The sequence below is a fragment of the Empidonax traillii genome, unplaced genomic scaffold, assembly GCF_003031625.1.
Source record: "Empidonax traillii isolate 1590-97213 ecotype Southwest subspecies unplaced genomic scaffold, ASM303162v1 scaffold44:size1908036, whole genome shotgun sequence".
NCBI classification, from domain to species: Eukaryota; Metazoa; Chordata; class Aves; order Passeriformes; family Tyrannidae; genus Empidonax; species Empidonax traillii.
Genome location: NW_020955237.1, coordinates 1,579,323 through 1,591,826, shown reverse-complemented (window position 1 = coordinate 1,591,826; position 12,504 = coordinate 1,579,323). Strand labels below are relative to the sequence as shown.

The window sequence follows — 12,504 nt, the reverse complement described above, 5'->3', positions numbered from 1 at the left end:
TAAAGCTGTTCATTACTTGTTCGTTACCACCATGCCTTACAAAAAATCCAGAAGTGCATTATTTTTAGATTTTACTTGCAGATAAGGTTGTTAATAGAAAGATATTCAAATTAATATCTTCAGATAATATTCATCTTGATCTTCAGTTGTTCTCTATACATGAACTTAAGGAAAGATCATGAGTATTTTGCATCTAAAATCTCACCAGGCAAAAATGTCTCTGACTGGGGACGCGATGCACCAAATACTCTCAGAAATGACAGGACTTCATTGATGTTGTCTAGCCCATCACATACAGTCAGTGTGTGGAGCTCTAGTCTCTCTTCTGATACTCTTAATGAGCAGTTTTATTTTGTCTAATTTCTTCTGTTGCTGAATGTTGAAAAGGAACAAGGATCAGCAGAATCACAATGTGACATTAAACTGCCAGTTTGAGCTACATAAACAGCTAATAACTCTGATTCCCACTGAGATATAGATCTGCTGAAAGCAGGAACATCATAAAAGCTCTCACAGAATCACCTCTCGCTACCAGTGGCTCTGCAGAGCAGTAATAGTCAACCCTGCTATTACCTCATCTATTTCAAAATGTCTTCTAACATCCTCAAGGTAGTCTTTCATCTGGTCATTTCCTACAAGCAGGTGGGTCTTTTCACCATTTCAGATAAATACATTTTGTGATGGTCAAGTAATCTTGTGTTTTGCCTTTATTGTCATTCAAAAATGTGGTAATACAAGTAAAGCTCAACCTGCACTTTTTTTCCTAGTAGATGCCTCCTTTGCGTTTCCTATATTTGGTTTTCCTTGATTTCTTTTGCTTCACCAGCAAACTTCTCATGGCTTTTTCAAAGACAGCTTTGGGCACAGGAAGACAGACACATCCACAGAGTTCTCCTTGAGCTCATTCAAGTATAATGAAAGAAAGACCAGCTCAAGTAAATATTCCAGACCAAATAAAGTTGTTCTGGTTCCAGTTGCTTAGGATACCGCTTTGAATCTGACTCTAAATAGATCATTTCTCCACTTCTCCGGAAAGGGTTCCAGAAAGCCCCTTCTCCCTAGCAATATTCCTGAATACTTAAGTCAGATGAATAAAGTGAGTCAACAGATAAGATCTACATCTCTGTGTACCGGTCTAGTAGCTGAAATGGAAAAGGACTTTCCTAAGTGAGGTCCTAAAATCCATAAAGAGGCTTAACTAATAAGGAATTAGAAGCCTGTTCCTACTGTGACAGAATTCTAGAATGAGGACAAAATGTAGGAGTATGCTTATTACAACCTAAAATTATTTCAAACCTATGGTTTGAGGGTAAGAAACTTCATATGATTGTGCTTTCTCCCTTGCAAAGCCTTTTCTCAGCCCCCTGCCTTAGTTGTTGAGCACCGTGGCTAATTCCAACATCATCTGGCATGAGGGGTGCAATTCTCAGGCAAATCAAGACTGTGCCTCCACTGAAAGAAAAGCAGCTTATGACGTAGCTTGTGGCTTGTTCCAACAGGCAGCAGCCAAGCAGGCACATCCAGCACTGCTGAACAGCTGCACCACATGTGCTTTTGACCTGGTCAGATAGGTAGGAATGAGATTAGGACCTGAGGGTGACAGAGAAAAGTCAAGACCAAAGCCATTGTGATCTGCTAGAGAAAGTAGGAAATGAATAGGAAATTTCATTGGAAAGTAGGCTTTAATTCCAGATTTCATTGTTCCAGACCTCATTAAACATCTTGCTTGTCTACGTTTGTCTGATCTAGTATGCCTGCAAGTCCAGCATGGTTACACCCTTCAGACATTTGCATTAATAAATTTGCACCTCTGTTTTTTTTCCTACTGAAAAACAGTAAAAAAACCACACATGTAACACAATTACTATACCTGTAGATAAAAAAAAAAAAAATTACATTTCCATTTGCACTTCTAATATCTCTCTGTCACCTAAAGGGGTAATCCCAACCCTCCTTCCCTGGCTGTGTAGTTCCAGACTCAGTGATTTTTCCCTCTCTGTCATTCATCAGTTAGTGAGAGCTGATTCATCTACATAGCTCTTACCTGAAAAATGGCCAATTTCTTGCTTAGTAACATTTCTGCCAATTTAAAAAGTAGAATCGGCTCACTAAGACATCAAACAAGAATTATCACAGGTTGGATGTGAGTGGGTGAGGAAGTGAAACTGTCAGCCAACTGTTCAAAGAGTTGACTTCTCTAACTACAGGCCAAATCTTGAAAGATTTTAAGTAAACTTCATTCAAAACTCAAGAATATCTTGACCTTCCTGGAGATCTGATTTCTCTTTCATAAATCATTTTTAAGCAGTTTTATTTGACATTCTGAAAGACTTAGAGCATTTAGGGTGATACATCAAATATGTGGAAGGGGTGCATAAAACTATTCCAGTGTAGGGGAAAAAAAAACATTAAATGAGATCAGTTTTGAAAGATGGTGACTAGGTTTCCCATTTTAGTCCTAAGTACTTGATTTCACTCAAGTTCTTCTGGAGTGTGCAGCAATCTCCAGATATCACTAATGATACAACGGTTCTTAATATTTGTCTCTTTTTTGGTAGTTGCAAAGGAATAAAAACCCAAAGTTGCTGAATAACCTTGCAGAGTAACCAGCTGCTTTAATGGAATAATTAGCATCCTAAGACACATAAGAACCATTTTACTAGTGAATTTTAACATTGCTTGTGTTTGACAGAATTTAATCAAGACAGAGGTGCAGGGCTTTTTGAGCTCAGATAGAAATATTCAGGATGTGTATTTCTCATTGGAAAAATATTATGGGGTGAAAGACTGCTTTTAAAAGCAGACATTTAGGATTTGAGATTTTGAAATTGATTTGTCTGTTCCATAGTGGAACCATTTAAAGAGGAATACTTAATTAAGAGAAGTGGTGACTTGTACTGCAGAGTACTAGTGATTCAGACATAGTAAAGGAAAAAAGAGGTATGATACACATAAGTTAGCTTCAGTCTAATTATTGGAATTATAAATTCAAAAAAAAAAAACCAAATAAAGAAACTCCAGAGCACATGAAAATATTTTAACTATCAAAAAAACCACCTGTTTACTTAACAGCTGAATTTTGTTGTTGGGAAAAATACCAATTTATAAAAATGCAAACTAAGAGTCAATAGCTTTGTCACAAAACTCAGGAGGAGGACAAATCTGAATCTTTGACTGCAACATATTTATGAGAAAATGAGTTCTGGTAGCTAAAGGTGAAGGTTTAGCTCTTGAAGTTAACATGGATTTTTGCTACTTTCAGGAAAGCCAAGTTTTCATCACAGTACATTTGACCTAGAAATATTATGCAAAGAATTCAAATGTCCTACAGTTGTAATTGTTAATTTGTGATTTCAGCTTGTGTCTGCTGTGATTCACAGAATTTCTATCTTTTCTTTTGTTTTAACAGTTCAAAACTAACTATGAAAAGAGAAAGTTTAAAGTAGCTATTCCACCCAATGACACATCCACAGTGACTTCCATAATAAGCAATGTGTCAGAAGCCATGGAAGCCCTCACCCGAATGAGAGAGGAAATAGTTCCTGTTCCAGGTTCTGTAAACGGAGTGAATGCCCTTGGCTTGGTGGTTTTCTCAATAAGCTTTGGCCTGGTGATTGGAAGCATGAGGGAGCAAGGTCAGGCATTGAAAGACTTCTTTGATAGCCTTAACGAGGCTATCATGAGATTGGTAGCTCTAATCATGTGGTAAGTGCCTCTTTGATAAATTCATTTTTAAGTTACTAACAATACTTTTTCGTCACAGTCAGGCACTGGGTAGCAGGAGTCTGCTTGGCAGAAAGTCAGACGGTAAGATTGTATCTACCTTGTAGCTTTTTTCACAAGTGAACTCAACTATAATGATCTACCTCAGTGATTTGCCCAAACATACCAACTCTTTCAGTGGGTTTCACTTTCAATATGAGAAAAGTCATGGTCTGTGTCAGAAGTTGCTGCATTTATGTCTTCATAAAGACAGCGATCACAGCTGTATGCTATTTAAGTTTCCTTATATCCTGATCTGACTTCATTAAAGGAAATCAACAAACCTCACCCACAGTCTTATTTCTGCACAGCAAGGCCTTGTTATTGTCAGTTTCCAGCACAACTGGCTCCTGTAGCTGTGTAGTGTAAGTGGATGTCCTTGCATCACAGCTGCACTGCTCACACATAACATATGCTGTTCCTACTTTCTTTATTGTGTTCATTAAGTAAATAAAGCAAAACACCATTTTCCCTCAAGGTATGAAATCTTTTTGACAATTAAGGTTAATTATTTGCCAGGTAGAAAGTTAATTATATAAAGAAATTATGTCTTGTTGCCTTCTTTACTACAGAAAAAAAAAACCAAATCAACCCCAAAAGCCTATCCAGGAGCACATGTGTGTTGCAGTATTAGATAAAGAACCAAAGAAAAGTATATTTGCAAAAGTCTGCTCTGCCAGATCACATTTATACAAAGCCAACATCTTTTCTCCTTTACAGCATGCTTAAAATTACACAGCAGAGGATGAGAATTGCTACTTCAGATATATTTCTAAATGGATGTGATGTCTTAAAGGGCAATTGTGATATGGTGGATAGATTTTGTTCTGTGATACCGTAGTGTGAAAACACAGGTGGACATTTATAGAAATAAGTCTGTTGCAAAAGTACCACTGCAGCAGAATTATGTTAAAGAGTTTTATGCTCAACAGTAGCTCTTTCTTCACCTCTAACTGTGCTTCTTGAGTAGGGAAAAGTAGTTCATATCTCCTTTACTACTGTCGCATAATGCAGTCAACCTTTGTCATACAGATGTCTTCATGCTGAAGAATATATTTATCCAGTGCCCTGCTGGATGACATGTAGCATGACCAGAGGCAGCTTGAAATCTTCAGAAGTTATCAGACTTCTGTGTGGGTTCCTTCCCCAACAACATGGGAAAGAGCACTGAAGTAGAACTAGGTGCTTGGCATAGTCTGCAACTGCACTGGCTGAGCCTTTGTTCACACAGACAGAATTATAACAGAATTGACTAAACCAACTTTATTACTCTTGAATTCCAAAGAGAATTCATCTCCCTAAATGTCTATAGGCATGCTATACATCTTGAAATCCTTACCAGATCTTGAATCCACTGAAGCCCACCGGAAATATTCACTGCTGTGATTTAATCTGGGTTGAACTGTTGAAGGTTGAAGAGTTAAACTCTTGAAGTGCTCCTGCATGGGAGCTTCATAGCAGTGCAGTTCTGCTTTTGTGCATGCATTTAAACACAAACGGTGTGGACGGGGGAGTGAAGTTGCTCAGTAAATTACTTTATTCAGTAGTGCTGATGTGATTTTTTATTTGCAGGTATGCTCCACTTGGAATTCTCTTCTTGATTGCTGGAAAAATTGTTGAGATGGAAGATATGGGTGTGATCGGTGGCCAGCTCGCCATGTACACTGTGACAGTCATCATCGGTTTGCTAATTCACGCTGTCATTGTCCTACCTCTTCTGTACTTCGTGATCACTCGTAAGAACCCGTGGGTATTTATTGGAGGCTTAATCCAGGCATTAGTCACAGCTGTGGGAACATCTTCCAGGTAAACACAATATTTTAAAGCTGTACTTTTTTTATATAGTATTAGTGGCTTGAGAAACAATTTTGCCTAATGTTTGGTGAACTCTGTATTCAGGTGTTCACTTGGGCACTGTATTTCAGTTCTGCTGCTCTCTGATTCTGACTCAAACTTTGTTTCCTAGAAATTAAATGAATCTGTCCAGCGATGCAAACTGTATGGCCAGAACCCTTGTGACTTCCATTAGTCTTGATGTGTGATATTTTTAAGTAGCCTGTAGTGGCTTGCTTGTAAAGGATACAGTTGGCAAAGGATATGCATGGCAATATGGAATAGCAAACTGGAAGGTTCAGAGGAGATTCTTATTGGCAGCTGACATTCTGTGCTGAAAATCCTGGTAGCCAATGATGGATATATAACCTGCAATAGAAATGCCTCTTTTGCTCTGTTGGTGAGGTCATAGGTACACCATATGAATTAAAAAAACCTTTTTGCATGTCTGATGAAAGGAAACATTTCTGTAATGAAATGTACATTTCTATACCACATGACCTTTCATAAAATACCTTCTATTTTGACAGGTTTTAGAAGACTCCCCCAAAGACAGGTGTTTTAAGTCAGATATTCTGCAATACTAAATTCAAGTCCCTGGTGTTTGGGATTATTTTGAAGGTCTGGAGGAGAAGCAATTGTGACTGTTAATGTAGAATCTGACTTAGTTTTGAATCACTGAAAAAGATTTTGAGGACTAAAAATTCTGACTGCTTATTAATAGGAGAGAGTGACAATTACTGATTTCACATTTGACATTTTGATTTCAATCCTTGCAAATCCATGAAATATCTAAATCTAAAAGTGGAATTCCTAAAAGAAATATTGATTTAAAATTATTTTTAAAATAGAATAAAACTTATGCTAGTCAACATAATTTAAGAGAAAATAAAATAAAACTACAACTTTGGTGGGTAATACTAATAATGTTAGGAGGATATGTTCCAGTTTTTTGTAAGATATTCCACCTGGAGTTGATCAAGATTCTCAGCCAGAAGCCTGGCTGATGCAAGACAGCATACTGTACTTACAGCATACAGCATACTGACTGCATTTTAAATCTGTTTAAAATTCAGCTGTAAGATTGAATTTTATGGAAAGAGAAAATTTAAAGCAGACTGTCATCAAAGATACTTTTCCTAGCACAGTCTTTCATAGCCTTTCTTTATTTTACTTTTTGTCAGTATTTTATCAATATTGATAGAGTTTTCAAAGACTTGGCAGTCTCTTAAATGGTTAGCGATGAAGATTTCACTGAGACAGAGTAATCCAAATTGCTGTGTCTTGCAAAACCTCTTTACTTTGTTGTGATCTGATGTAGAAATACAAGGCCTGGCTTGGTCAGAGTTAACTTTCTTCATAGCTGCTCATAGGGTGCCATGTTTCTGATTTGTGTCCAAATCCACAGTGATCACACACTGATGTTCTAGCTATTGCTGAGGTGTGGAGGCAAGTAAGCGAGTAGCTGTGTGGTGCTCAGCTACCTGCTGGTGTCAAACTGCAAGTAGTGAAGTAATGCAACCATTGATCAAAGTGCCCTTTCCAGAGGGGCCAGCAAATAAATAAGAGAAAGAATGCTTTTTACTGAAGGATGGAATGATCTGAAGGATCTGAAGGATAATCAATGTGTATAACTTAAAAAAAACACAATGCTTAAGGATGATTTAGTCACAGCTCCACAACATAGAAGCAAAGAGCAGGAATTTTTAAATAAATTCCTCTGCCTAGCAGAAAACTCTTGTAACAAAACTCAGAACTTAGACACGTTCTGACTAGGGAACTACATGGAGAATGACAGTAATTAACCATTGGAGAAGGTTCCTAAAAGCATTAAGAGAACCTCCACCCTAAATACAGACTTTTCATTTAAATTCAGTGCTTTAAGGTCCAGCCTTTGCATTTGAAAAGCAAAAAATATTCTGGTAGATCACTAAAAAAATTAAGGCATTTCTTGCAAACACAGTCTTTTCTTTCCCTCTTTGTAGAATTTATATGACATATTACCTTCTTTATTTTTGATTCAGTTCTGCAACACTACCTGTTACTTTTAAGTGTCTAGAAGAAATAAATGGAGTGGACAAACGAGTTACAAGATTTGTACTCCCAGTTGGTGCTACAATTAACATGGATGGAACTGCTTTATATGAGGCTTTGGCTGCAATTTTCATTGCACAGGTTAACAACTTTGAGCTGAACTTTGGGCAGATTATCACAATCAGGTATGGAAGCCGTTATTACTTACATCTAATAAAAGCACCTTTGTGAGGACTCCTTGCTGGTTTATGTGGGATTTACCAAAAGCATCTAGAGCTAAAACTAAGAACTGCTACAGTAACTGAATACCTGTAATTATTTATGTCTTCAGCACAGGAAAGAGCCCCCAGCACATATTTTCCTTTAGGTAAACCTTCAAAAAACTGTAACAGGACACCTGTGACTGCACTTGATAAAGTCAACAAGAATAGTTCTTAATTACTTTAAAGTTTTTCTTTCGAAAGGACACGTGCAGCTCTTGGGAGCTCTAAACTTACAATCAGTACCAGGTAATTTACAGAGCATGTACAAAGCTGTGGCATAAAAGCATCGCTGTGTTAAAGCTGGGAGAGGTAGTGTTTTCCTAGTCCTGATGGTCTCAGGATACAAGCAGGGGCAAGCTATATAAGGAGCAGTAATACCTTTAATATAGATAAAAGCACAGAAGATAGGTATGTTTTCAAGCACACAAGTTTTCTTGTTTGAAATAGAACAGCAAACAGCCTCTAATTAGCACCCAGTGATAACTGATTTGCAATAATTTCATTACGTTTATCACAGTTTTAAAAGAAAAGTGTGGTGGGTACATGTGTAGATTAAAGGAATGTCAGCAAGTGGAGAGATGGATGCTGTAGGACAAAGAGAGGTGTATTTATCACACAGGAAGAATTAAAGTTCAATTACAATGCTTCTCTGTATAAAAAACACCAGTTTATTTTAGTATTCATTAACATAAGGCAAAACTCTGCCTTCACACTCTGTGGCAATAGTTTCACATTCATTAGTATTAGACTGCTCCCTGGCAAACCACCTGACAAAACAAAACCTTCCTAAACCAGGTGTGAACAAGCATATTTCTCCTAAGTCACTAAACTGTATGATTCAGGGTTTCTGGCAGCTTTCTGTTTTCTGATGGCCAGACGCCAACTGCCGGAGGACAGAGACTTCACCTGGCATGACGTTATAGTGAGATGGACAAGGAATAAAAGTTCTTGCCTTAGATCTACCAGGACAGAATTGTCTCCTCAGCTTTTCTTTTAACATGTTTGAGCTTGTGGAGTGAGTTTTTTCAGTGGGCGGGGACATGTAGCTATAATGTTTTGTCTGGCCCTTGGCATCTAGTAGGGAATTTAGCACTAGAAAAATTTTGTTGCAAGGTCTCTGGATAAAGGTTTAGTGCAAACACTTTGGATCAAAAGTCACACTCTCCTGCAGCTATGAGGTATTCAGATAAGGGTCTCATCTTTATTTACTGCTTGCTTCATATCTCGTTTTAAAGTTTGCCAGGCAATGAGGAGAGTTTGTTACGGAGGTCAGTTAATTGCTGTTGCCATCTCTCTGCACAGCATCACCGCTACAGCTGCCAGTATTGGGGCTGCAGGCATTCCTCAAGCTGGACTGGTCACCATGGTCATTGTGCTGACATCAGTAGGTCTGCCTACAGATGATATCACTCTTATCATTGCAGTGGACTGGTTCTTGTAAGTATTTTTGTGGAGCTGTTAAAGGCTTAGATGATATTTAGAAGTGAAATAGCCAGGGACATTCTGGCTGTACTGCAGTCTTTTTGCTGTGGAAGGTAGTCGGAAACAAGTGTTAAAAAGAGCTACAATTTCTTGCTTCTATGGTATTTTCATAGAGCAGATGGTGAGGGGTGTTGCTTAAGGATTCCTTTTGCATGCAAAAAGTTTACTTAGAAACCTTTATCATTAGGGTACTAACAGACTAAAATAAGCAAAGAATTGCTTTAGCCTATTTTTTGTAGGAGGCAATGAAAACCTTTTCTTCGTCAGGCTCAGAACTGGATCAGATGCAACCAACAAGTTGCAGCCCTGCTGACTGTGTACTCTAGGAAACGTTCATATGTCTGACCCATGGACACAGAAATGAAAAAACAGTTGTGTAACTCATTTATCCACAAAGTATTGCCCCTAAGTTTTTTCCATTCCTCTATCTGTAGAAGACTGACAGACACCTTAGGTCCAGGAACTAAATCAAAGGAAGGTTTCCTGCAGCTTCTATCTCAGACCTAACACCTATTATCCATGGTTTCCAGGGGCTTTTACTCTTCAATCTTCTCAAGAAGATTGAAGTTGACAATGTTGTTATCAGAACATAATGTCTTCAAAGGATTATCTAACCACATACCCACAGCCTGATATAGGTGGATGCTTATCTACTAATGGTGCCAGTCCCTCCTCATTAAGCTGCCTCCTACATCTGCTGGGTAGAGCTGTCTAAGGGGGCTGAGTTGCTGTAGTTTAATCTGAGTCATGTAAGCATAATTCCACCCCAAATTACTCATCACAGTTTATAGTCAGGAGAAAAATGACCCTGACAAGGTAGATGCTCATTGGTTTATACGTTCAGAGCATATAAACCACCGAAGTCCCAAGATGCCTCCAAGAAGCCATGTGCTCCCTTTGCCATCTTCATCACACGGCTGTTTCTTGCTGTCAGGTTGCTAAGAGAAGTAATGCATTTTGTGACTCTACATTCCAGTATATTTGGTAATTTCTGTAGAAGAAATAATGGCATTAACAGTTCAGATAAGTGAATATATATAAAATAGGTGACTCATCTGGTAACTATTTAAAGGCAGTTTTAACAGCTAGTCTGCATGCTTGCCTGGAAAAGTGATGAAATCAAGACTGACTCACTACTTTTTCTTTAGGGATCGTCTCCGTACCACTACAAATGTCTTGGGAGACTCCATTGGAGCAGGAATTGTTGAACATTTATCACGGCATGAGCTGAAGAACAGGGATGCTGAGATGGGTAATTCTGTGATAGAGGAGAATGAAATGAAGAAACCCTACCAACTGATCTCCCAAGAAAATGAAAATGAGAAACCATTAGATAGTGAAACCAAGATGTAGGGTAGAGGAAACGTGAGTTCAACACTGCAAGTGTGGAAAAGCACACACTTTTTCCGGCCATTTATATCTTGAATTCACCAAGTTCATCTATTCCTTGATTTCTCCCTTTATGCTCACACTGGAAAGAATTAATGAAAATCTATTCCAAACTAGCAGTGATCATGGTATATGTTGGCTTCCCACTTAAAAAAAATAATTAACAGGCAACAACAGTGGTCCTGCTAGACATCTGCTAACTGGGGATAAAAGAAGAGATTGTGTATATGTTACTCAGTCCTGTGAATCTTTTTTTTTTCTTTTTTTTATGAACTGGAAAGTAAAAACAGATAACAGAGCCTGAAAATGGTTTTATTTTTTTAAATACCTGTTGCAAAATTCCTAACATCTTTAAACACACAATCAGTACTTCTAACTTGATAACTACATCCAGCTAAGTAAATTAACAGGACTTTTGCTTTTTTTATTTGATTTTTTTCTCTAGTGTTATATTATTGTTCAAATACTAGCAGGACAATAAAAAAGCAGGAGATTAATTGAGGGGATAAAAAGGGGGAAGATATATAAATAAAGAAAAGAAATACCCCCAAATCAGCACTTTTACCAGCTGAGTTGAAATATTTCTGAGAAAGTTATTTTATCTAGACTGTTTTTCACATTAGATTCAGCTGTTCTTTTTAAAAATTTAGCCTAGTTGGCTCCCACTGACTCAAACATTTACATAAGCATGTATGTACTTCCAGTCTGGATTTGCTCCTATAATTTCAACATCACAACCCAGCTGAACAATCGATGTGTGGAAGTGTTTGTAGGGGCAAGGCCCTAGTCTGGGACAGAAAATGTGTTTTCACCTCAGTTTGGAAAAAAAAAAAATATAGCATGCTCTGGATACACTAATGATCTACTTAATAAGCAATGGTAAGAAGGCTATGCCAACCTTCTGTAGAAGGTACAGAAGAGTGAGATGCTCAGATCCTAAATTAGATGGATTTTAAATCTAAATCCCAGAGACCAGCCAGAGGTTTTCTGATTGGAAATCTCCTAAATTCTCGATCATCCCGCTAATAAATTATAGAGCAATTAGCTGGATTTACATTTTTCCATCTGGAGAAGAAGGCTCCCTATCTCAATGTGAAATTTTAAATTCCTAACTTGTTTATCAGTAGCATCCAAGGAAAAAACCAAACAAACCCTTAGAAAGTAAAACTAATGGGTGCTTTTATAAATTTTACCAGGAAAAATATATAAATTGCAAAATAGCAAATACTATAATAAATGTTGAAATTTTAATTAGAAACTATTTTAAAATGCAATATTGTAAGTTTCCTTCAGGGAGTAGATAAGCAAAGAACGAAAAAAGGGAGACAGTACATTTGTAATGCTGTGGCTTTTTTGTTCATTTTAAGATTATTCCCTTAAGAAGCACTTTCTAGAAATATAAATTATGTACTTTTTTACCTTGTATTATTAAAGAGGTTAAACTGGAAAGTTTTGTAATGCTGTTACGGTTGGGAGAAAGAAAAAAATTATTGACAGGCCTAGTACTATTGAGTGATTTATTTTATTAAAATTGTTGTCTTCTTTCTCCCTCTCCTTACCAAAAAAATTCTGATGATAGTAATGAAGGATTCCCTTGCATTGTCCGAGCTGCCATTTTAAAAATATTCAGTATGTTGCTTCTGTCAGTAAAAGTCCATAGTATGGTATACAAGTAACTAGTGAAAATGTTATCATGCTGGTTGAAAGCAAATCTTTTCCCAGGCAAGTTTTCAGGACTGAA

The 12,504-nt window shown here is 37.4% G+C and overlaps 1 protein-coding gene across 1 annotated transcript in view; it reads left to right on the top strand.

Moving 5' to 3' along the window:
* SLC1A3 (solute carrier family 1 member 3) overlaps nt 1-11,096 on the top strand; it is a 61,864-nt gene extending 50,768 nt beyond the window's left edge. The window contains exons 6-10 of the mRNA XM_027878720.1: nt 3,410-3,705; nt 5,335-5,568; nt 7,620-7,814; nt 9,195-9,329; nt 10,523-11,096. Of these exons, the coding sequence (XP_027734521.1) occupies nt 3,410-3,705; nt 5,335-5,568; nt 7,620-7,814; nt 9,195-9,329; nt 10,523-10,727 (1,065 nt within the window). The 3' untranslated portion in view covers nt 10,728-11,096. The remainder of the gene's footprint in view (nt 1-3,409; nt 3,706-5,334; nt 5,569-7,619; nt 7,815-9,194; nt 9,330-10,522) is intronic.
* The last annotated feature ends 1,408 nt before the right edge of the window (nt 11,097-12,504 follow it).